General features: G+C 36.8%; 1 protein-coding gene across 1 annotated transcript in view; it reads left to right on the forward strand.

Annotated features, from left to right (window-relative positions):
• The window catches only part of LOC123514889, a 564,015-nt gene that overhangs the window by 285,293 nt on the left and 251,648 nt on the right, over nucleotides 1-27,074 (forward strand). Inside the window, exons 27-33 of the mRNA XM_045273148.1 lie at nucleotides 4,901-5,215; nucleotides 8,791-8,939; nucleotides 16,599-16,723; nucleotides 17,522-18,032; nucleotides 19,350-19,356; nucleotides 24,261-24,393; nucleotides 24,530-24,950. Coding sequence (XP_045129083.1) covers nucleotides 4,901-5,215; nucleotides 8,791-8,939; nucleotides 16,599-16,723; nucleotides 17,522-18,032; nucleotides 19,350-19,356; nucleotides 24,261-24,393; nucleotides 24,530-24,950 — 1,661 coding nt within the window. The remainder of the gene's footprint in view (nucleotides 1-4,900; nucleotides 5,216-8,790; nucleotides 8,940-16,598; nucleotides 16,724-17,521; nucleotides 18,033-19,349; nucleotides 19,357-24,260; nucleotides 24,394-24,529; nucleotides 24,951-27,074) is intronic.

A 27,074-nucleotide genomic window follows, 5' to 3' on the forward strand; every position in this document is an offset into this window, starting at 1 on the left:
GCTTTTCCTTTACTTTAAATACACTTCTATTATTTAGAATGGTTAATGATAAAAAACATGTTAATTTAGCCAAATGAATAGAGTATTTTGTACAAAATTTTTCGACCACATCCCGCATCCCCCATATTATCTATTGTTTCTTATGAGAATTACATGTTTGTTTTACATGAATTTTGATATACGCGTTACCTCTTGGAACGCATTTATCGCGTAAATCGAGTTACCTGTACAAACCTCAAAATCGGCCGGGGTGGCACTTACGTCACTACTATTCTGAACACCTCATATGGTATTATAAAAAGTTGTAATATCAGCTTTGTATGATAAATGCTATAATAATATGTTCAGGGTCCCTAAAAGACAAGAAAACATTACAAAACCATAGTTATATAAAAATTCTGAGTAACCTGCTGAATAGAAACATGTTTGCAATGTTGAGCCAGCTGATCCACTTACTGTATTTGATGGCTCATATGACACATTTTTTTTGCCAATAACAGCTCTCAGGAAAAGACCCTTCATCTTATGAGGCCAATGTTCAGTATTTAGGCAGTGGTTGGTGGTAAGTTTATGACAGGCTCTAAAATCAAACCCCAGACATCTTCACAAAACGACTCTCTTTCAAGACAACAATCTTTGATAGGTCATTCGTACAGACAATTCACATAGAATGACATCAGTCAGGAAGAATTTGCCGAGTGACCATGCACCATTCATTGTATGAAAACTATGAACACGTAGTTGGTGTTGGTGATCTTGATCTTCATTGTGTTTTTTTTATAGTGTGATACCAATATTCATGGAGGTAAGACACACTTTCATAGAATTAAAATTGCATCTATCTTTTAACATTCTTACCTTGCATACATGTAGAAAAAAAGAAATGATTATTAGCCTTTTAGTCTTTGATTCTCTCACAGCACTGCCAATGCCATATGCCAGGCATGTCACAACAAGATTAAAGTTTTTAAATGCAAAATATTGGGATTTAATAATGATCTAAATGCATGTGAGTCTTCAAATGTCAAGTGAAATCCTTCTCTTCATATTCAGAGCTTAAATCAGCTTTTTATTATATGCTAAAATTGGGTGCATCATATGAGCCCATATGTCTTGAGAGCCATCAAATACATATGTGTTATCTTTTACCAGAAACACTTCTTTGCACATTTCTCATGCTTTCCTTGTGAAAATGATGAATCACTGTCAGAGTAAGAAAAGTCATGGTTCCATGAAGAATCATGATCATAATCAGAGTCATCTCTTTTTGAGTCTGATATAAGTTCACCTAGTGATGGAGTTCCACTTAGGGGCTTACGAGAGTTGCCAGATGTCGACGCCATCTCTTCTCAAATGAGATCTCACGCCTCTCTGAAGCAGCTGCTGGTTGTTGGCTGCATGGTTTAGATGCCAAGTGTCACCAGGAACATTGTGAGAGAAAATGAAAGTCTTGGAAGACAAACTGGTGGAGAGAAAACTCTGTTCTTTATAGATGACCACCATGCCATGGGAACATGTGTTCATGCCTAAATTGATGGCCATTTCTGTTTAAGTGTTAGAATACTGCACAATAGGCCCCCCTCTATTCTACAAGCATAATATGATCCCAACTGTTTATATCATCAATTTGACAATAAATATCAATAACGATGAGTAAATGATGTCCTTTTATGCAATTAATTACAGGCAACTCCCGCTTAATGATTGGGTTACGTTCCTAAAAATCCTTCGTTAACCAAAACTTCATTAAGCTAACCGATTATAACAAGTTTTACCCCTGACTTGAACTTCCATTGAGAGTAAAAAAAGCGAGAGTGCATCATAGTACAGTGAAAGGTTTAATGAAAGTAAATATTATGAAGTTAAACATTTAGGCAGTTTAATTAAAGTCATTATAATGTACACTAATGTATGTATGTACGTAACTTTATAATGTTGATGATCTTAAATTTATGAAGGGAGGGAGAGTGAAACAGGAAAGACACTAACCGGCGACCTGTGGAATGTAAACAAAGGGCACATCATTGTATCATATACAAAATTTATGTACCGCATTTCCACAAGGCTTTCCATTTTATCCATTGTAGAGTCATGAGTTCAAGTGGTTCTTTTAGCTTACAAGGAAGATACGGTCTCACCAGCCTTCTTAAGAGAGTCTGCTGACTTGAAAATAATAGAGACATTAGATGAAGTCAAGATGGTGGCGAGCAATACTGTTAGTTTTCTCGCCTCTCTCGTGTCTGTGAATAATATCCAGCTTCAGTTCGAGAGTAAGAGACTTCGTTTTCTTAGCAACGCTAGGTGACATTGCAGGGCATTTTGGTGGTAAGTTGAGCGAGGGAAGACGAGCTTCTGCTGACGCTGTTAATGTTTTGAACAGGGGGAGTGAGTGGTGCGCATGTTGTCCACGAGAGGCGCTGGTGTATTCAAAAGCCTGTCAGCTTGCGTGATACGGTGGTGCTTTCAAACTTGGAAAAAAATACCTGGATAAAACTTCGTTAAAGCGAGTTTGGTGTTCGTTAAACGAGCAGATTGTAGTAAAATGAAACTTTCGTTGTAGCGAAATTTCATTGTTTGAACCTTCGTTAAGCGGGGGTTACCTGTATTATTATAAGTAATTATAAGTAACTGTCAGGAGCAGTATGATTAGGTTTCCTCAACTTGAACAAAACTTGTCTTGCACAGCCTGCATATGTTGGGCCAGTACAGTGTATACACATACAGGTTTCCCTTGCCATTTGATGGCTCGCTCTCTGATAATATGATTATCCAATTGTTATCCCTTTTATCGACTCGCTCGTTTTCTGATATCAGGGGTCCTTTATCTGATTATTAACTGATCATCAGAATGTAAATAAATGCATCGCGATCACACTGTCACCCACGCCAGAACAGCCACCCATTGAAACTCATTCCTGCTAGGGAGTGGGAAGCAGAGTGGATAAGGTGGTGAGTGTGGGATCAAGCAGATGTCCATGAGTAGGTTGGAATCCCACCACATATCGCCTTTATACTTTGCCATTTGTTGAGTGGTTTAAAGTTACCTACATGTCACCATGATACCTAGGTTCTAGGTGATTACACCAAAGATACACTTGGGTGGTGATATGGGTACCACTATAAATAAAATTGCCTGCACCACTAATGGATGGAAACTTAACAGTGCTTTCAAATACTCTTCAAGTTATCTACAGGCACTATAGGCCAGGACATAAAAAAAAAGTGTTTCAGTTGTGTTCGCTCTGCCTGCCAGTCTCTATACCAATGTTTGTGTTTTGCTAAACTTCACATTCATTGTTGGGTATTACGAGTGATACAAGTGTGATGTCCTCCAAGCGGGTTACGACACCAATTACTGTTGAATTGAAGGACAGAAGACCATAGAAAAGTTTATCTTTAGAGAAAAAGTTTGAAATTGTTAAGCAGCATGAGATAGGTGAAGGTGCCAACTTCATCGCCAGAAGTGTGCAGTTGTACCAATCCACACTATCCACCATCATCAAACAAGCAGCAAATGTGAAGAAAGCAGGTGAGACAGCTTCTACATTAATGGCAAAGATGCTAATGAGGAAGAGGAGCCAATAATGGAGGAAATAGAGACTCTTAAGTCTCTGGACTTGCCACCACATGGATTTGCAGAAGGAGGGCCTGTTCCATCCACTTCAGATGATAATTTTTTTTTTTTTTTTTTTTTTTTTTTTTTTTAGATTTTATTAAGATTTCAGTTACTTTAAGTGATTTAACTGAAGCTCATTTTTCTCCTCTTGCCAGTGGCTATAGGTCTATAGGAAAAAAGAGCCTATAACACTACCTGTGGATGGTGCAGAAAAGTGTTCTCTATCTCTCAGTGCAAACTAGGCCCATGTTACTCTCCCCATTGAATTAAATCCTATTGAATCTGAAGTTTGTTATCCGATTGTTTGTTATTTGATCTAGTTTTCAGGAACATAACCTAATTGTAAAACGAGGGAAACCTGTACATCAAAAAACAGAATTTTTAAAAATCTGGCAGGTCCCAAGGCCCCAAGTTTGCCAGATTTTTGTTAGTCAACTGTATATGCTGTATATATTTGGCAAGAAATGGACTACCAGTATAGAATATTACAGCGAACAGTCTAACATATGCTGTTTGCATGAGGCAGGGTTTGTTGGAGTTTGGGAAACCATATTGTACTGCTCCTGGCAGTTATTTGTAATGATACTTTATTGCATCAAAGAAGGACAGACATCATTATATTACACATCATTACTGATATTTATTGATAAATCTATATTAAAAACAGTTTGGGATCATGTTATGTTTGTAGAATGCAGGGGGGGATATTCTGCAGTATTTTAAGGACCACTTGCAGTCTGGAATTTTCCATAGTTTGACAAATTTGGTCCAGAAGTTGCCAGATTTGGAAGGTTCAACCTGTATATGTTGTATATAGTTAACATAAACAAACTACCTCTACAGGGATTTAAAAGAAGAAAAAATAAATTCTAAGTGAAAAGCAGGTGAAAATATATTATTACTTCCTCTTTCTTTGCATCTATCTGTGCATGATGTTTGTGTTTCACACCAATTTCTTTCCTTTGCTGAATCCATAATGCACCTATATCATAGGAAAATCATTATTAAACAAAAAGAAATGTTAGCTGTTGTAAATAGGACTAAACACATAATCTTTGTAGTACATTGCCCTCAGAACATAAACAGTGCCTCCAGAAAATTCTGACAATCATGCAGGAAAACTGATATTTCTGAAATATTAATTGCTGGATTTTTTATAGTCAACTGTATTTATATGTGATTTGCTAACATCAAGATATTTCTTTTTGCTAACTGTTGTTTCCTCTTTTTTCATAATTCATGATGTGGATGCACATATATTAAAACATTTGATTTGTTTATTAGGTCCTGCCATTGTCGAAAAGGATGCAAAAGAAGAAGAGGCCGTAATGTCACCTCACCATGACCTGAATCCCAAATTGAATCAATCCTCTGGCCCATTTCTGTCTATGTCTGAAGCAGAGGAACAAGCAGTGTTGTGCTTGGATTCTGCCATTGAGAGTATCGAGAATGTAGCATCCACAAAATTTTCTCCAAGCTATGAAAAGGATTCAACTGTTACTCTGAGTGGCTCGTCAGTCATTTTGTCTCCAGAGGAGATACAGGATGGCAGCAATGTGACTGCAACAGATGATGATGTCTCAGATTCAACATCTAAAGGTAATTTGTAACCAATTTTCATACATGGTTGTGGTTTGTGAACTCAAAAGTAATGATTTTTGTCCTCTGTAATGCCTTATAAAATATATATATATATATATATATATATATATATATATATATATATATATATATATATATATATATATATATATATTTTTTTTTTTTTTTTTTAATGTTGAATTGAAAATGTAATCAGCTACGTCCATATTCCCAATTATCTATTGGAATTCACTAGTGCATTGTATATTTGCCTCATGGAGGCTGCTATGTTTCTGCTTAGGAATGACAATGTGACAACTAAGATCAAATGGAAGTTTGGTAGTTTTTTTTTTTTTTTTTTTTTTTTTTTTTTTTCTTATAATAATGTTTTCTTAACACTCAGAACCTCTTTTGGAGGCTCTTAGTTTATCTCAATTTTTCCATTTCTCTGGGCGCCTCATTGACTTGCTATCAGTGATAAAGATAGTTCTAAGTGACAGCTGATGTAATAATTGACTTTTATTTATGGGACATCAAAGAGTCTTGTCAGAAATATCCTTTGAACTCTGAAATCTTTTAGAAACATTTGTTATCTTCTTCTGCCAATACTTAGATTGGGCTGATGTAGCCAGCCTGATGGGTAACGTTTTAGCCACCTGAAGTAACATTATATTACATTTGGTTCTGCTCAGACTACATTTATATTGTGCTGCACAATTTTGGGCCCCACATTATAGAAGGATATAGGTCTATTAGAATCAGTGCAAAGGAGAATGACAAAGAGGACATTCTGTACAAAGCAAGATTGAAACTCTTAAATTTGTATTCCTTAGAGAGATTAATGTTGAGAGGGGGACCTGGTAGAAATATTTAAGTGGTATGGTGGTTATAACAAAAGAGATATAAGCAAAGTTTTTAGGATCAGTAACTAGGATAAAACCAGAAATAATGTATTCAAGCTTGAGAAATGTGGGTTTAAGAAGAACTGGAAAGGAACTGGTTCTTTAATAGTGGTTAATGAATTCAATGGACTCTGTAAGCAAGCAGGTTGTTTGTGATATGTCAATAAGGAGCTTTAAAAGAAAATTAGAAAAAAAAATTATGATTGGGAATGATAAGTGGAAATAGGTAGGTATATTCATGAAGGGACTGCCACATCTAGGCCTTATGGCCTCTTACAGCTTCCCTCATTTTGTTATGGTCTTATGTTCTTATGAAGTAGTGAATCCATACCTGTTGCTACCTACACTCTGTCTCTTATGTGTTGCACTGTGTTCACTGCCACTCATTTTTTCTAATCACCCATGGGAGAACCTTCCTCCACTCATGTTTCATTGTAGCAATATTGACAAAGTGCCAACATTCCACCATTAAAGTGTGATTCACACAAGCAATGTTTCCTTGGTACTGGCATCATATGTTCCCATTTCTTAGGCAACTTGTTCCTTCTTTGTTGCACCACGAGATTCTTGTTCACACAGTATGGGAATTTGTTACTGTGAGCTACAGTAGGCTCTGTATGTAGAGTGCTACTCTTTGATAGAGTGGAACCAGTTAAAATGTAATAAGATAAATAATTGAATAGAGGTGTGGGCGTAGAAAAGAATGGGAACCTCTGGGTTAAATGATGCATATTTGGTAGTGCATCTAATATTTTTACAGCTTTGGAGTGTGATTAAGTTAAGTGTAGCTAGCACAGGTAAATTGTTGGTTGTGATGAAATTAGTGAAAATTAGAGAGTTCAAGGGAAAAATCTTGGGGAGATGCACTTGACCAAAAATTCACCAGCAATGTTATATTAGTTTTTTTTTTTTTTTTTTTTTTTTTTTTTTTTTCATGGTTTGCAATTAAGTTGTCTGATTAGGTTTGCCTTACCCATATTGAGTTTCAACAGGTTAGGGTTGATTAGTACAGGCAAACTTGAGATAAATAGTTAATCATAAAGAAAATTAGTAAAATCAACAAGGGTTTAGATTTTGGGGATGCACTTTACCAAAAATTAATCATTAATGTTAGTTTAGTGGAGTATAAATAGCTATTTCTGTTTTATTCATTAATTAATTTTGATAGGTTTGTCCATAGACTCCAAATACTTGGCATGTATCAGGGCCTGTTTTCACAACAGCTTGAAACATAAAGAAAAATTTTCTATTTTGTATACTCTTTCATATTTTGAGTCATATATTTTTTATACTTTACTTAGTACATTTTGCTTCATATTGTTACACTCAGGAATGATTACTGAATCTAAACATCATATTAAAACCTTTACAAATAGATAATTAACAGAAATATTATGAGTTCAAGTGAAAAAATAGTGTCTGCATTGTTCATAGCGCTTTGACCTACGCAGTGCTACCGCCGTAAATTTACGGCATCTAGCATACCCACAGTTAGTGCCACAGCCATAAAATTCACAGCAGCAACCTAAAAAAATTTTTTAGCATGTTTATTTGTCAAAATAATGTTATAAAAAACACATTACATGTACTCCAAGCTCCACCCTAGGCACTGAATGTGTTAGTTTGTTGGTGCGCTCCTTGAGTGGCCTTGACGGCAATCACGTCAGAGCTTGCACAATCACCATAAGAAGTAGCCATGGCGCGCCGCCTTGGGTTGAGTGACTACCAGATTTTCTTGCGAGTTACTTGCCTTTGATAATGATGAAATGTTATTAGACATGTCTGACGATGATTCAGTACATGACTGAAAACATACAACCACGTATGCAAACTCATATGAGGAAGCCTGCCATTCGTCAGCGAAGCCTACTTACTCATGATTATTTTTTTTTACTTTTTTACTTTTTATTTTCTGCGACAACTTTTTGCATGCTTTCATTATTTTTACATGATTTAGGATTGTTTTAATGCATAAAAGAATATGCAAAATTGGCCAGTACCATGGGTTGGTTTAGGATTAAAGTAGCCGGCAGCGCACGGGTTAAGCTTATTGCAATAATTCCAAGTAACTTAGCAATAATTACTAAGATAAACTATCTCATATTGTAAAACAAAGTCTTGTGAATGCACTGGTATTGTCAGATTTTTTATGAAATGTTATATAGTGGTAAGTTGAATAATTAAGGGTCATAACCATAACATTGCGTGCTACACAAACACTTGCCAGTCAGTCAGTCACACTTTGACAATCGTGCAGAGTAGACATATCATGGCCTCCACTCCACTACTTTGCAGATGATTTTCTGTAAGTATGCCAAAATTGTTATCTCTCTCTCTCTCTCCAGTAAAGTTGGGTTAGGATAGGACTTTTGATAAAAGAGGCTAGAGTAATTGTTATAAATACAATGGCACCTTGAGATACGAGTTTGATTCATTCCGTGACGGGGCTGGTATCTCAAAAAAACTTCTCTCAAAAAACATTTTCCCATTGAAATGCATTGCAATGCCATTAATCTGCTTCAGCCTCCTCAAAAAGAGCACCCTTATTTATTTATTTTTTTTTACGTGTATTAAGATAAGAAAAAAGAAATTTATAAAAAATAATTGTTGCACAGAAATGTAATAAAACATAACAAAAGATAACATAAATAGATAAACTAGTCTTATAAAGTACTATATTTATATTGGCAGATGCATTCCATGGGACATTACTGCATTCGCAACCCTCACTTGGGACTGCTAGTCATCTGGAGTGTACAAATATAGCCACCCACAGAAGACTAAGTGCTCTAATAATCACAGAAGAGCTCATTAATCATCCTGTAAACATTATTCATAGAGTAAATTGAATTTTAAGTAGGAGAGAGAGAGAGGGGGCGGGGTTGTTTACATTTTTCTCCCCTCTCCATGATAATTGTTGGTGGAAGAGGTAGGGGGACATAGGAGAAATTTGTTTTGCCTTTTCAGTTATGTACATATGCATACCTTATCAGTGCATGTAAATATATGAAATTATAGCAAAAGTTTATTTTGTGTTCTTTCCTTGGACACAGATGTTTTCGGCTAATGGTAGCAAATGGTGGAAGAGGAGGGAGTGAGGAAAGGATGCATTCACCGTTAACACATAAACATTAAACATAAATAAAAACTGCACTTCCTTTAGACTAAAAAGAAAGGTCAGTAAATAGTGTGAAAATGATAAAAGAACAATCACAGTGCATGAGATCCATGGGATACGCACAGATACTAGCACAGCTGAGGCTGGACTGATGCGCCGAACCGCCGACTACAACAGCATTATCCTAAGCGTGACTCGTACCTCAAAATTTTGCTCGGATCAAAAAAAAAAAAAAAAAAAAAATCGTAGCTCATATCTAAAAAAACTCATATCTCAGGCAGCTTATGTCTCGGGTACCACTATATAAGGAAATTATTTCTTGACTCCTACTATGTGGTTTAAAGAAATAATTGTTGCAGTAATGCAGAGAAAGAAAGAAAGAGAGAGAGAGGGATGTCCATTTTTGTCCTAACCTTCATCTATGTTTCATAATTATTAAATTCTCCTCTGCCTTTTTCTACAAATAACCTATTATAATCTTCAGGACTATATATGTATATAGTATTCTTCCTTACTATCATCAGCATAATTATTCTCCTATCATTACTATCCTATTTTTTTTTTTTTTTTTTTCACCATGAATGATTTTATTCCTATGCTGCCTAACTTCCCCACTTAATCACTTCATTCATGGCAAGGCTGTAGGGTTTGTTCCATCAAACTGTTGTAATGGATAAGCATGACATGACTGACGTATGTGAGACATTTACCTATACAATAATGCAATAAAAAAAACTTAATTTTCTGTACATATCCGTCTAGAATCAGTACTAACCTCTACTTTTGTGTTGTGTCACATTGGCTAGAGCTCCTCGTGCTGACTATTTTGAAGTCCACATGATAGTATGTTGCAAATTAATGATGAAATTGTCAGCATTTCTTAAAAATTACCTTCCTTTAGACACTTGTATTTATCGGTGTAATTAAGTTACCTTTAGGAAGTTTGCTAGATAACAACATAATTTGCAACAAAGTGATAGTAGATTATTTTTTTCTTTTACAAATATTATTTCACAAAAATCACTCACTTCTAATAAGCATGGGTTGCAAAATTTCAAAAAAACCTATTAGCCTATTCCACCTCCCCACTAGTCTACAATAGGCTATGGTGGCGTACTTGAGGCTATGCAAACTTATGTGATGTAAGATATAAAAATAAATGCTTAATTGGAACAGTAACAGTATAAAAGGTATACCTAAACAAATAAAGCTTTGGCATATTTACCTAGTAATAATTTTTACAAGCCCCATTTCTCTTGTATTCCTCTGCCATTCCCCTAGCATCATCTAAAAATGTAAATACAATAAAAGAAGTAAAGTTTCACTTGACATATAATCACACACAGAAAAAAAAGTATGAACATAAAAAAAAAAGTTTTCTCACTTTACCTTGCCTCTCAATCATTTTGTCTATGGTTTTCAACATGTTACTCACCTCAAAACACACATGCTTCATTCAGGGATGGGGGTACCGTATTATTCAGGTGAAACACTTAGAAACTCAATACAACACAAGGCAAACTTATGAATTGTAGCAACACGCATGAGCAATGTGACTTTACATTCCGTTGTTGTTTATTTTATTTATTTATTTATTTTTTATTTATTTTTTTTTTTTTACGTTATGGCCTATAGCGCCTTTAGGCATACTTGAAGAGTGTATGTGGGAAGCACTGTTAAGCTTCAGCCTATTAGAGACTCAGGCAATTTTATTTATAGTGGTACCCATATTAGGGCCCATATTACCACCCAAGCACCGTGGTGCAGTGGGACCGTGCACACTTTGTAGCCCCAGGGTTCTCAAGAGCACAGGTTCGAATCCTGGCCACGGTCCAAGGTTAGGAAGGGCATCCACTCGGGTAACGGTTCCCAAATGCCAAAACCAAAGTCTTCCTGACTCCTCTGTCAGGAGGCACTGTCCTAGCCCTAATGTAATAGTGGAACCGGATGTAAAAAAAATAAATAAATAAAATAATAATAATAATAAAAAAATAAAAAATAAATAAATAAATAAAAAATCACCACCCAAGCACATCTTTGGTGTAACCACGTAGAACCTGGGTATCATGGTGACATGTAGGTAACTTTAAACCATTCAACAAATGGCATAGCTTTAAAGCAGTATGTGGTGGGATTCAAACCTACGCATGGACGTCTGTCTGATCCCATGCTCACCACCTTATCCACTACGCCACCGCCTCCCTATGGAAAGGCACGAGAATAAAACTATGGCATATACTTCAGGAGTCCATGCGCACTACTAATTGGGTGCGGTCTACATGCAAAATTTGATAAGGTTAGGTAAAAAAATTAATTCAGGAAGCCGTTTTCCTTTGTTTTGAGACTTTGCCTGCCTAATATTTTGGTAGGTCCACATACACACGTCAAGTGTCTGGAGTCTATGGTTTGTCTTATTCTGATATACTATACATAGAAAAACTTGTCCCAGAGTTGTGTATGCCCTTCCATCAACTCATATAGGGATATTACAACACTTTTTGGTCACATAAACTCACAAGACATTATTTGTAAAGGTATTTTGACATGAGAAGATTCCTACAGCTTTGGAGTTTGATTAAGTTGCGTTTAGCTATCATAGGTAAAGTTTTAGTTAATTGTTAGTTGTAATAAAGTTAGGGAAAGCTAGAAAATTCAAGGACAAAGATCTTGGGAATGCACTTAACCAAAAATGTATCAGTAATGTTATATTTGTTTTATTATAATTTGCTCTTCAAGTCTTCTAGTTAGGTGTATGCTATTCTGCTTATTCACACATTTTTGTGGCTATATCAACTTAAAAGGCATGATTTATTAATGCTTTTTGATGCGAGAAGGACACAAGAAGTTCCCAGAACTTCGGTAGCAGAGGAACAAGATGACCGTCTTGGCAGTACCTCAGGAACATGACCGAAGTGGTGCTGAAAACTCAAACAGTGGCACCGAAACAGTGTTCCAGCATCAAGTTGCTGCCAGATCATAAGAAACATTGCTTGTGTGAACTATGCTCATCTATATCTTTCTTGACATAGAAATTGTAAAAGGAATTCTGTCATAATTTACTTGGATCTGGCTGGTGCTGCCAGTGCTGTTTGGGGTATTACCTCATCTACCTGGTGCACTGCTTGTGAATGATGCAGTGCTCAGTGGCATTACTAATTGAAATACATGAAAAATAAACAATGACAGGTAGATCTAACTTGAAAGAAAACATCAAAGATTTTTGGTTGTACAAAAAGCATCATGGAATATGGCATTGGCAGATCACGAATGAAAGATAAGACATGAGTATAATTGCCTAATGTAAATTACACCATGTAGCAAAATTTTTGTCTCTGGGTAGGAACTGCTATTTTCTATTTACTCGTGTCTAAGAAATATGAAAACACTTATATTCATTTCTAATTTTGCTTTTGTGACCAGGATAATGATATTAATGAAATTCACCTATTCTCATTAGGAAAAAGTGACAAATTTTAGCTCTGATTTGCATAAAGTAGATATGAAATGACATATAATGCAGTAGTAGCATTTATTTATTTTGGGATTACATAAGTGAGACAATACAATCATAAGAAATGAGTAGTTTTCTGTGATTTACGCTTATATTGCAGATTATTTCACGAATCAGACCCCAAATATAGTCTCCCATCATGTTTTCTCTGACTTGATATGTATACACTTTCATCTAACAAATTCCATTTATTGCTTGAGTCTCAATGTCAAAAGCTCACCATTTGATTTTGTGAGACCAAGATCTCTGATCAAGTCATTGGTGTCTTTTTGTTTGGGGGTAGTATGGATTTTCTCCTCAGTTCCATCTCTGATCACCTTCTGAACTACTTTTTCTTTGTAAACACTGCTGCTCTCTCTTTGGAGGAGTGGGCATGGGGAGCTCAGAGTAGTGTGGCACTAACGCAAGGGATGACAGAAGGTCTGGATATATGATAGCAGGCACATTTTTGCTTGCTTCACGTTTGGAAAGCATGCAGAAGAAGCGATTGCTTGAGTGGTCAGTTGATTCCCTCCAAATTCATGGAATAACAAGTGTCATAGCTCTGTTTTCCCCTGTATACGTACCATCCTGTGAAAAAGCAGAATGAAATCATAAGTATAAAAATAGATACCTTTCACTCAGTGTTATTGGAAATGTTAAAATACAAAAGTGTGTGTGTGTGTATATATATATATATATATATATATATATATATATATATATATATATATATATATATATATATATATATATATATATACACACACACACATGCAACCCCAACTTAACGAATGTTCACACAATGAAATTTCGCTACAACGAACGTTTCCTTTTACTACCATCTGCTCGTATAACGAACACCAAACTCACTTTAATAAAATTTTATCCAAGGAATTTTTTCCAAGTTTGAAAGCCCAGCCATATCACGCAAGCCGACAGGCTTTTGAATACACCAGCGCCTCTCATGGACAAAATGCGCATCACTCACTCCCCTACCCTTCCCCACTCGTAGTAGTTCAAAACAAAAACAGGGTCCAGCACCAGCTCATCATCTCACACTCAACATGTCACCAAAATGCCCTGCAACCAGCCCTGCAATGTCACCTTGTGTTGCTAAGAAGAAAAGGAAGTCTCTTACTCTTGAAGTGAAGCTGGATATTATTCACAGACACGAGAGAGGTGAGAAAACTAATAGTTTTGCTCGTCACCATGGCTTCACTCCATCTACTGTCTCTACTATTTTCAAGTCAGCAGACTCAATTGAGAAGGCTGGTGAGACCGTATCTTCCTTGCAAGCTAAAAGAACCACCTGAATTCGTGACTACAATGGATAAAATGGAAAGCCTTGTGGAAATGTGGTACATAAGTTTTGTATGCGATTCAATGATGCACATTGCACAGGTTGCCAGCTAGCGCCTTTCCCGCTCCACTCTCCCCTTCATAAATTCAAGATCATTAACATTATAAAGTTACTTACATACATACGTTACTGTACATTATAATGACTTAGTCTTAAATTAAACTGCTTAAATGTTTAACTTCATGATTTTTACTTTCATTAAACATTTTACTGTATTATGATGCACTCTCGCTTTGTTTACTCACAATGGAAGTTCAAGTCAGGGGTCAAACTTGTTATAATTGGTTCGCTTAATGAAAATTCGCACAAGGAATGTTTTTTTTAGGAATATAACCCATTCAATAAGTGGGGATTGCCTGTATATATATATATATATATATATATATATATATATATATATATATATATATATATATATATATATATATACAGGCAACCCCCATTTAACGAAGGTTCACACAACGAAATTTCGCTATAACGAAGGTTTCATTTTAATACCATCTGCTCGTTTAACGAACACCAAACTCACTTTAACGAAGTTTTATCCAGGTAATTTTTTTTTCAAATTTGAAAGCCCCACTGTATCATGCAAGCTGACAGGCTTTTGAATACATGAGGAGCTGCTGGTACTAAGGCCTGCCTCAGGAGAAATCTTGAGACACCTATAGAATAAAGATCAAGATCAAGCCTCTCGTGGACAACACAGGCTCTGCCGATACAAAGGCCTGACTCAGAAGAAATTCTGTGTCACCTGTAGCATCAAGATCAAGATCAAGATCACACGCACCACTCACTGCCCAGTCAAAACATAACAGCGTCACCAGCAGCTCATCTTCCTTAGTTCAACTTACCACCAAAACACCCTGCAATGTGGCCTAACGTTCCTAAGAAGACCAGGAAGTGTCTTACTCTCGAAGTGAAGCTGGGTATTATTCACAGACAAGAGAGAGGCCAGAAAACTAATAACATTGCTTCCCACCATGGCTTGACTCCATCTACTGTCTACTATTTTCAAGTCAAGATACTCTATTAAGAAGGCTAGTGAGACCTCATCTTCCTTGCAAGCTAAAAGAACCACCAGAACTTGTGACTCTACAATGGATAAAATGGAAAGCCTTGTGGAAATGTGGTACATAAGTTTTGTATGCAGTACCATGATGCGCACTTTGTTTACATTCCACAGGTTGCCGGTTAGTGTATTTCCGTTTCACTCTCCCTCCCTTCATAAAGTTAAGATCATCAACATTATAAAGTTACGTACATACATACATTAGTGTACATTATAATGACTTAAATTAAACTACCTAAATGTTTAACTTCATAATTTTTACTTTCATTAAACCTTTTACTGTACTATGATGCACTCTCACTTTGCTTACTCTCAATGGAAGTTCAAATCAGGGGTTATACTTGTTATAATCGGTTCGCTTAACGAAGTTTCGCTTAACGAAGTGTTTTTTTAGGAACGTAACCCATTCGTTAAACGGGGGTTGCCTGTATATATATATATATATATATATATATATATATATATATATATATATATATATATATATATATATATATATACACACACACACACACACACACACACACACACACACACACACACACATACACACACAGTCGAAGTGGAAAAGGCTGACCGAGTTGATTGCTGACAGGCCTTTGTTCCTGATTAGACAGTATGCACTTGGTGGTAAAGGGAAAAATGCCCCAGGTAAAATTGGTTACATAGCAACTTTACTCCAGCTGCCACCCATCACTCAGTGATTATAGCTAACAAATCATGTCTCAGTGTCATTTGATATGTTACTGTTTAAGAGTGGCTGCTGTCCCATGCTCCTAAAATTTGTTAGTGTTTGTCTTGAATAATTGTGCGTGATATCCATATGCCTTTAGTGGGATCATAATACAAGAGTCAGGGTGATCGAGTGTCATGAATTAGGCCTTCAAACGAAAGAAATAGTAAATGAAACTGGTATGAGAGAAGTGTTTTCCACTAAGTTGCAAAATTCAGTGTCTGGCAGTGCTTGTGTTCCTACCCTGGCTAGAAGTATTAGGGGACCACAAAAATAAGTGAAACTTTGATCAGAGTCCTGGGCTGGGATTTATATGAATGTACTTAGCATATCTTAAAATTTTTTACTTCACTGGGGCATTTTGGTTGAGACCTACTGAGACAGGCTCAGCAAGCCCTAAGTCATGGACTTACGCCTTGCTGAGTCTGCCCTACCTGGGGCAGGTTCCATGTATGAGAAGGCATGCTGGCAAAACATCAAAGCACAAAAAAGTCATATTTTTTCAAGAATATACCATAAATAACTTATAAAAGAAAGTAATTAAAGTATACCTATGAATATTTGTGTTTTTCATTTGGTTATGATTAATGGAAACGAACTTTTGAGATAAGTAATTATTTTCCGTGACTGAAGAATTCATGGACAAAGCCTAACACGATTTCCACCAACCATAACAAACTACTACGCGGTCCGCTTCAATCAACTCTGAGTATTCTTTCGTCTTAGCGCTTCAAAATGGAGAAACAACCTTTTGATACCTCTCGGAAGAGTGAAAACTGGACAAGGGACACTGTGCTAATGCTGACAAGGCTCGCTACAGAGAACAATGATGTATTGAAAGGCAGCTTGTGGTATCCTGTTGTTCTCAAACAGACGTTTCAGGCCACTCATATTCAGTATCGTGATTCATGCAAAGAGACAGGGAAGTTGGCAACAAGGTCAATGACTGTAATCACCATCAAAAACTAGCTGCACATTCACACTGTGGTAGTTTTTCCGGCTAACATTCATGTTCATATTTACAAGGGGCTATAATTCTTATGTGAGTCCCATCTATGGCTCCAACTACTGGGAAATTTGCAATTGCTTGAAAATACTTTTTAATATTTTTAAGTTGTTCAGTCGGTAGGATACCGTATAGAATTGGTTGCAATGTTGGGAGTAGACAAGGCATCTACAGTTTGGCTTATTATTCTGCTAACTGTAGGTTGTGAGAGGTCAAAATCATCACCATTGCATAACTGCATTTTTACAGTTGCTAGATATCGGAGAGTTACCAATGCTTTCATCTTCGGGGTGACGGGATGGTTGTACTCAGTGCGGCTTTGTAGCTGCTCTCTCAACAAATTAGTCACAAAAACAATCCCTTCACTGTCCAATCGGTCTCTCTTGACGAATCCAGCGCTGTCATAGAAGTCTAGAACGTTCTTCCGCTCACGGAATATCCTTGGGCGGCCATGGTTGTGTTGTTGTCACTCCTTTGGGTGTCTCAACGGTGCTTAGCCCGCTTGAGCCATTGCGGTCGTAGTCTAACTTTTAAGGCAGGACTAAGTTGCGCTAAAGGATTTGGGGCACTTGTTAAGACATACTTAATCGTGCCTTAGCATTTCCATGACTTAAGACCTGTTAAGTACATTTATGAATACCAGCCCTGAAGTGGAGTGTGCATGTCACTCCCACCCTTACGGCAAAGAAACTGATAATGTTGCTGTTAGAACAGTGTCTGACACACTGCATTTGCGCCTCAAACACAAGAAAGTGACGGCTTGTTGCAAACCTGCTTTAAATGAACAACAAAAGAAAGCTCAAAAGGCATTTGTTTCTAAATACTTGAAGTGGCCATTGGAAAAATTGCATAGTGTCCTCTGGACTGATGAATCACTCTTTGTTGTCTGTGGCATGAAGGGAGATAGAGTGTGGGCAATGAAGGGTATTCATATGAATGATCCCAAGTACTGTGCCCTCATGGTAAAACACCCTGCATCAATTATGGTATGGGCTGATTTTGGATATGGGGATAAAGGGCCACTATTGGTGCTTCCACAGAATCTGATGGTAAACCAGCAAGTTTATCTCAACATCTTAGATGAACACTTGGGGGAGTGTTTTGCAAACAGTGGTGCAGAGCATAATGGGGCTCCAGCACACAGAGCAAATTCGGTAAAAAATTTGCTTAAAATTAACGAGAATGAATATATATCTGACTGACCAAGTAACAGCCCAGACCTCAACCCTATCGAGAATTGGTGGGCTATCTTGAAGAGGGAATTTAGGGGAAGAGACATTTCTACAGTAGAAAAATTTGAGATAGAGTTGTGCACTGCCTGGGATAGGATTCCTGCCTCCACGTTTCAACATCTGGCCGACTCTGTTGCAACTCTTCTTAACACAATCAAGAAGACTGCTTTATCTTCAAATAATTAACTAAAGTCTGTTCATCCAAAGAATCCAGGCTGAAACTGCTAGTTCGGTTGGCAGCCCTGATCACCCCGGCCGCCACTAAACCTTCCCGACACTTAAATTTTCTTCAAGTACATTTATTTTTCTTCACTTAACTCAATAGATATACAAGTTTATAGCTTGAAGAAAAATAAATGTACTTGAAGAAAATTTAAGTGTCGGGAAGGTTTAATGGCGGCGGGGATGGGCAGGGCTGCCAACCGAACTAGCAGTTTCAGCCTGGATTCTTTGGATGAATGGACTATAGAAATGTTAGTGAGTGTTCAATTATTGTTTTGATGTTGTCTATGTTTTTGTGAACTCTTTGATGGGAAGGTAGGAAGAGGCAAATGCTTGTGCTGTCATCAAAGAGCGGCCCAGCCAGCCTTTTCTGCTTTGACTGTATATATATATATATATATATATATATATATATATATATATATATATATATATATATATATATATATATACACACACACACACACACACACACACACTCGACCCTTGAAACAACGGAGAAATGCGTGCACGACCCTGTCCATAGATTGCAAAAGTACGTAAAAAACTGTATAAAATGTACGTAAAATACATAAAATTTTCTAATTTTCGTATTAGTTCAAGCTTAGCAGCCACTGGAAGAGACTTTTGATTACACTTCACTGGTTTACTAGGTTTAGGAGGCATTTTGGATAGGTTAAGCACTCGTGGGAAGGGTACAAATGCATAAAAAAGCCGTGGTAAGCACTGGACAATATTCGCTGTTGGTTGAAAACGCACGAACTGAAGATTAAACATGGTGGCCAACAGCTGATGACGCGACCGACCCACCACCTACCAGACAATAATTTGCCGGGAACGGACAATCGCGCACATCTTAATATTCGTCCGTAGATTAAACCGGACTCCAGAATTTGTCCGTAGTTTCCGAAATCCGTTGATGGGAGGTTCGTTGTTTCGAGGGTCAAGTGTATATGTATATATATATGCTGAGAGGAGCAGCTTGTGTTGAAAATTTTGATATAATTGCATTAACAGAAACCTGGTTAAATATGTCAGGCAAGGTATTTGATCAGGAGGTGAAAATTGATGGTTATATGTACACTTTTTCATAAGGATAGGGAAAACCAAAGAGGGGGAGGAGTGGCCTTGTACGTCAAGGATACATTGCAATGTTGCATAAACAGCAGAATTAAGACAAATAACAAAACAGAGTCTCTATGGGTAGATATTAAGGACGGGTCTCAATCAGTAGTAATGGGTTTAATGTACAGGCCATCAAATGCTTCAGACTAAATAAACTCTTCCCTATGGGAAGAAATAAATAAAGCAGCCTGGTACAGTAAGGTATGTGTGGGAGGGGGTTTTAATTATAGGAATGTTGATTGAAGCTTGATGGTGGGTAACAGAGAAGCAGAAAGAGTTTCTTAACCCCTTCGCGCCGGATGTTAAAAAAGCCCGCCTGTATGATATACGGGTGGTAGTGCCATGCACCCGAGCGCGGGAAACTCGTGCAAGCTTGTCATACTTGTTGTCTTTGTGTATTATGCTGCTATTTTTTAGTCACTATATCGCCTTCGAAGAGGAAAGTGGACGCTTCTCTCTTCGGAGAAAAAGAGAGAGAGAGAGACAGAGACAGAGAGAGAGAGTGAGAGACATTTGCTAATATTTTAGACACAAGCGGGACGCATGTAGCTTATCTTCGAGAGGAAGAGGGGAGGGAGGGAAGGAGAGGGAAACGAAGGGAGAGAGAGAGAGAGAGATTAGAAAATTTTTTGGTTTTGTGTGTGTGTGTGTGTGTGTGTGTGTGTTTTCACGAATGTTACAAGGCGGACGCATGTAACTTATCTTCGAGAGGAGAGGGGATGGAGGAAGGGAGATGGGGAGGGAGGAGAGAGAGAGAGAGAGAGAGAGAGAGAGAGAGAGAGAGAGAGAGAGAGAGAGAGAGGAACAGTCTATGCCATTGGGTAATTTTAGACACAAGGCGGGATGCATGTAGCTTATCTCTAGTGATTGGTGGAGACAAGGATGATGGGAGGAGCACTAGGATTTCAAGGACAGCATACGGCGTGTGTAGTTGGTATCTAACACACTATACGGGACAACTGAACTGAAGAAAGCTCAGAAAAGAAATATGACGCCTACGTAGGCGTCATCGTATTTGCTACTGGGGCTTCATGACGCCTACATAGGCGTCACCGTATTGAAGGGGTTAAGGTCATGCAGGATAATTTTTTAAAGCAAGTCATTTTAAAACCCACACGGGGAAATGATATTCTAGATTTAATTCTGACAAACAGGGAGGAGACAGTTACGCAGGTGGAGGTTGGTGGCCAGTTAGGTAACAGTGATCACAAAAAAAATGTGATATACATTGAAATTGCATGAAACTTTTAGAAAAGCGAACAAAAAGAAAGTACCTGACTTCAGGAAGGCTAATTTTGAGGGCTTAAGGGAGTATTTACAAGGAGTCACTTGGCAAGGTGAAGGAAGAGATAGTCAGGTAGAAGAAAGGGAGGTGCGAAATCAGAGCGGGACATTGAGAGAATGAAGCGGTGGGGGGAGCTGGATTAGAAAATGGGAGGAATCCTGATCAGCTGAGGGTTGGTGAGATCTATACTGACTTTCTAAATAAATACGTGAAGGTCATATAGCTAACGTTCCATATAAAACAATAAACAGACAGATAGGGCATAGGGCAAAAAAAGAATATATATATAAGAGGCTAAAGGCAGGAGATGACGCTTTAAGGCCACTATACCATGAATTAGTAAGAACAGTTAAGAGGTTAACGAGGAAAGCTATAAGTGAATATGATTTGAGGGTAGCCAGCCAAGCAAAGACAGACCCCAAGGGATTTTTTCAGTTATACAAGACGAAAAGTAAAGAAGAAATAGGTCCCTTAAGGACAGTAAATGGAGAGATGGCTAGTTCTGCGGAAGAAATTAGTAGAATTATGAACAAGTATTTTTTTACCGTCTTCACCCAGAACACACAGGAAATCCCAAATAGCAAACAGATATTTAGGGAAGAAGATAGTGAAAAGCTGACAGATATTCATATAACTAAGGCGATGGTAGAACAGGAGATAGATAAACTAAAGAAATTCAAGTCACCAGGACCAGATGAAGTATATCCAAGGGTTCTAAAGGAATGCAAGGAAATTGTCAGCGAGCCTCTAGCGGTACGTTTCAGGATGTCACTGGAGTCAGGTGAGGTAGCTACATACAATGTGAAGAAAAGCTAATGTGGTTCCCATATTTAAGAGGGGAGATAAAACATTAACGTCTAATTACAGGCCTGTCAGCTTAACTTCAATTGTGGGTAAATTAATGGTATCAATAATAGTGAAAAGCATTAGGGAACACCTTGACAAACACGGCTTGATATATCAAACACAATGTTGATTTACAAAGGGAATGTCATGTCTTACAAACTTGTTGAGCTTTTATAGTAAGGTTTATGAGACGGCAGATAAGGGTGATAATTATGACATTCTATACTTAGATTTCAGTAAAGCCTTTGACAAGGTACAAGTGTATATATATATATATATATATATATATATATATATATATATATATATATATATATATATATATATATATATATATATATATATATATATATATATATATATATATATATATATATATATATATATATATATATATATATATATATATATATATATATATATATATATATAATTTGTAATTTTTTTAGATTATATGGGCTGAATAAAAATCATAAATAAATGTATATGACTTATTTGAAAAAAATAAAATAAATAAAAAGATGACACTGTTTGGGTTAACTCACAAAAAAGTAAATGATAATTTGTAATATACAGCACCCTAAAGTTTTGCACCTGCTTGTTTCCCTTAGGTACAGCACTAAATTCAAAGAGCACAAAATTCATAGTACAATGGTACCTTGAGCTACAAGTTATTTTAAGATACAAGCTGCAATTTGGTCTATTTTTGGTTTTGAGATATAAACGAAATACGAATTGTGCTTGGGGATGTTACCACTAACTGGCAACTTGGTACATTAGTCCAATCTTAGCTGAGATACAGGTTGAACCTCCTTAATCCGGTATTCTTTCATCCGGCAAAATTTTTGTTTGCTGGAAGTTTTTGATTAGCCGGAGTAATTTGCTGGACCGCCGCTAGGACGCGGCGGCGCTGTACTGTGTTTTGGAGCCTGGGCATTCTGAGTCAAATTTGGATCAGTACCACGCTGCCGCTCATTGCAAGCACCACCATAAAAAAAATTTCTGTAATATTTGCCAATAAACATGGCTTCCAAGCAACCAGGAAGTGACAGTGTTGTGTGTGAACCAAAGAAAAAGTGCAAACATATGTCAATATCAGTGCAACAGAAAGTGGACCTATTGAGAAAGCTAGATAAAGGTGTTTCAGTGCGGACCCTATGCCAACAGTACAACATTGGGTAAGTACATAGAGGATGTTTTGGGGACCACCTATAGTTCGGAATTTTCCATGGTCCGGCAAGTCTAAGGTCCGGTGGTTGCCGGATTTGGGAGGTTCAACCTGTAGTATCTACATGTTTTTCACGAGCCTCATGTATTGTGATTGTTCTTTCATTATTTTCATACTATTTATTTATTAATTTTTTATTTATTTATTTTTTTTTTTAAGAAAACAGTTTTACTTTATGCCTAATGTTTACGTGTGAATGGAACCTGCATCCCTCCCTCCCTCCCTCCCTCCTCCTCTGCCATTCACCACCATTAGCCATCTCTAAGGTAGGAGCACTAAATAAACTTTTGTTGTTATTTTATACATTTTTATGCCTTGATAAAGTATACATGTGTAAGTAAATGTAAAGGCAAAGTAAATTTCTCCCATCTCCGCCTACCTTCTCCATAGATACTTATCAGTGAAGGGGAGAACAATATAAACAAACTTCTATGCTAGGTGGTGCATCCTCTCTCTCTCTCTCTCTCTCTCTCTCTCTCTCTCTCTCTCTCTCTCTCTCTCTCTCTCTCTCTCTCTCTCTTATTTAAAGCTTCCTTTATTCAATGAATAATGTTGACAGGATAGTCAACAACCTCTTGTGTGATTATAGCAGCCAGTCTTCTGTGGGTAGCTATATTTGTACACTCCATCTGATTGACAGTCCCAAGTTAGGGTTGGGAATGAAGTAGGGTAACATCCTGTGGAATGCACCTTCCAAGATAAATATACTTTATAAAAGTAATTTATCAATTTATATCATCTTTTATTATGTTTTAGTATGTTTCTGTGCAATAATTACTATTTATGAATACCTTTTCTTACCTGAAAACACATAAGTAGAAAAATAGGAGTGCTATTTTTGGGGAGGCTGGAACGGATTAATGACATATCAATGCATTTCAAGGGAAAAAATTGTTTTGAGATATGAGCTCCATCAAAGAACGAATTAAACTTGTATCTCAAGGTACCACTGTAAAAACAAATGACAATGTTTAAATATCTAGGGTAGTGTTATTGACATTTGATTTTTAAAGGTCCACATGATGCCCTAAGGGCTGCCAACACAGCATAAAACTTTGCCCAGAGATACACCTTGCCACTCAGAAATTATAAAAATATCATAATTTTGAATCAAGAAAATGACCTTCTCCCTTAAATTTGAATCAAGAAAATGACCTTCTCCCTTAAATTTTGAATCAAGAAAATGACTTTCTCCCTTAAAACTTGATATTAGATTTGATTAGCTTTACCATATTGTGTGTTAGTTGCAATCTAGCTGTACATATATGATATATTCCATTAAGAGAAGAGATGCTGATTTTGGAAATTGAGTACAAGTGTCTGAGGAGGGATCTATGCATGCATATTTTGTAGACATTATCATTTAGTATTTTCTCATGTAGTAATATTTAATACATTCCATCAGCCTTATAGTTTCTTATCCATTGTCTTCTGTTCTCTCCAGACATTAATCCTGAGGTCATCATGGAAGTTCCGGTTTCTCCCTCTGATGGTCATAAGTTAGATGAAAGTGAAGTTGTGATCTGTAATTCTTCTATCCTTCATCAAGGCCAGCAGTCTGAATCTCATTCTTCTGAGTAAGATTGATAGAACAAGAAAAATATTTGAAGAAAATACTTTGGTGATATATCAGATAATGTATAACAAATTCATTATATATGATGTATTTGAGAATTTTACAGTTTTATGTATTGATGAAACTATTTTTTATAGGTCTCGATATGAGGTCACAGTTGAGGAATCTCAGAAAAGTGATGCTATTTATTCTGAATCATCTGGAAATGACACCACTCATATATCTGTAGTGTCAGTAGATGATCTAAAACACTCAAGTGCTAGTAAGAAAGAAACTGTATTATCTACTGAAACAGTATCAACACTTGCAATAGATCAGAAGAATCCTGTTAAGAAATCTGCACACACTGAGACAGATCAACAGGGACATCTTGAGACCTCATCCAATATCTCCAATATATCAAATATTAGTGGAGGAACTACCTCAACTGGACATTCTGTTAGTTCAGGAGAGGAAGAAAACAGACCTGCTGTATCTCTTCACATTGAGGGTACAACTGTTGGTGCAACAGATGTGGATGATGATGAAGTATTCAGTAACTCAGAGCAGGATTATAAGGTAAAGAAGCCATTTTGTTTTGTTAATTGTATATATATATATATATATATATATATATATATATATATATATATATATATATATATATATATATATATATATAGTTATGTGCACTAAGATAGAGAACATAAAAGCAGAAATATAAAGAAAAAAAAGCAAAACAAAAGGTAGAGGTAGAGCTGTTGTTTAGCAAGAATGCTTTATATCCATGATGTGGCTAGGTGCTAGAATTGATTGTTGTATGGTTGATATGGTGTGTAGCATGGATTGTGTTTATGTTCTTCATGATGGATGCTATATGTGGCATGTTTTAATGTGTTTGAGTCTGTTGTGGTGTACTGCTACCTCTGGATTTGGGTCCATTGCAAAGGCTGTCTCCTGACATTACATATGGATCCTCCCCAAGGGTTACTAACCAAACCCAACATTTTAACTTCAATTTGATGCTCATCACTAACCAGACCCAACATTATAACCTAGCAGGGGTAGGGGGGAGGGGGGGCAGCTGTCCCTCGGACACCATGCAAGAGTTTCTAACAAAATCCAACTTCATAACTGATTTAATGCACATAAAAAAACCAAAAAAAACATTGGTTATGAGAAACTATAAATTGTCCAAAAAATCATTACAAGTTGTAGAAGGTGTTGGGTTTAGTTAGTAACTCTTTGGGGCAGCTAGAAGGCTAGAAGGTTTTAGTGATAGGGTTTGTTTAGTAACCATTGGGTGGGTGTGTCTGGGAAGGCACAGCCCCATGGCTAGGTTATAATGTTGGATTTGGTTAGTTAGCATTTGGGGTTTTCTCTAAGTGTTGTGGATTCAGGCAGAAATGTAGCAAACCATTGGCAACACTAGTCAACAATAACAAAGTAACACTCTACCACTGCAGCTATAGTCCTGCTCGTCTAAGAATGTGGATTGGGTGCGGCCCCCATGGGAAATAGCGGGAGGACAGCGCTGCCATACCTTTAATCCCTCGTTGGCTAACCCCCCTCTCTCCCTCTTCCTCCCTCTCTCTTACCCCTCCCTCTTCCTCCCCCTCTCTTTCTTCCTGGTCAAGGACACCGCAGCTGACCTCCCATCACCTGTATGGATGGCGGGCGTGATTGGTGTTGCTGCCGTGAAGATTTGAATGTAGTTTTTTTTCTTACTTATGTCAGCTTATTTTAAAGTACTTTCCTTCACGATATAATCTAATTATAACTATGGAACTATTTACCCATCCCAAACTGCAAGGAAACCTCTTTATAAGTATATTATTTTTTTTTTAGCAACACTGTAAAATATGTATGCCACGTTTCTTGCCAGGCTTATGAATATATTATCAATAATAAGTTTACTGTTCTCCCATACGTTGTAATACTAAGGTTAAATGCGTATGTATATTTGCTGACCATATTTGCTAAAGTTTTACTAATATTAGAACTCTGCTGCATCGCTGGCTATGAGACAAGCTTCACCACTGTACAGCGGGAATTCCCCAACAAGCCGCACCCAAACCACATTGTTGGAGGAGCAGGACTATAGTTACTGCCTCCACCATCAAAGTATTTTCAGATATTTTCATGTGATTTTATTGATTTTTAGCAATTTTTATAACACACATTACTGATTTTCTTGCTATCACACCCAAAAAATCAGATTTTCCACATATATATAGGTTAATTTCCATTAAGGGTTAAAATGAATTTGATGGACCAGTAAATGAATGTGGAAGAGGTGAGTTAGGATAATACAGTGCATACTTTTATGACAAGGAATTGAGTGTAGAGGATGCACAAGTGTCTGATATCAAGTATTTTTTGTTGATTGATTTATTTTCCCTCAAGTATCATATAGTTTTTCTTTCTTCATTTAAGGCTGATTTTTTGTTATTTCCTGATTTAATATCATTTAGATTTTTTATTTGTTATTTTCCTTTTTAAGAGCTTGAAAGGAAAGTGGGTTCTAATGTATTTTTTCCCCCCAGTTATGTTATAAGATATGGTGCTTATAATTTATAAACCTTGTACTAACTTCACAGTAAGAATTATGAGCCAGGATTTTTATTTTGTTGTATGGTCATGTTTGACTTTCTTAATTACATCATGTATAATTTTCTTTGTTTTTCAGTGAGAATTGTGTGA

Source organism: Portunus trituberculatus, chromosome 38, assembly GCF_017591435.1.
Source record: "Portunus trituberculatus isolate SZX2019 chromosome 38, ASM1759143v1, whole genome shotgun sequence".
Taxonomy (NCBI): domain Eukaryota; kingdom Metazoa; phylum Arthropoda; class Malacostraca; order Decapoda; family Portunidae; genus Portunus; species Portunus trituberculatus.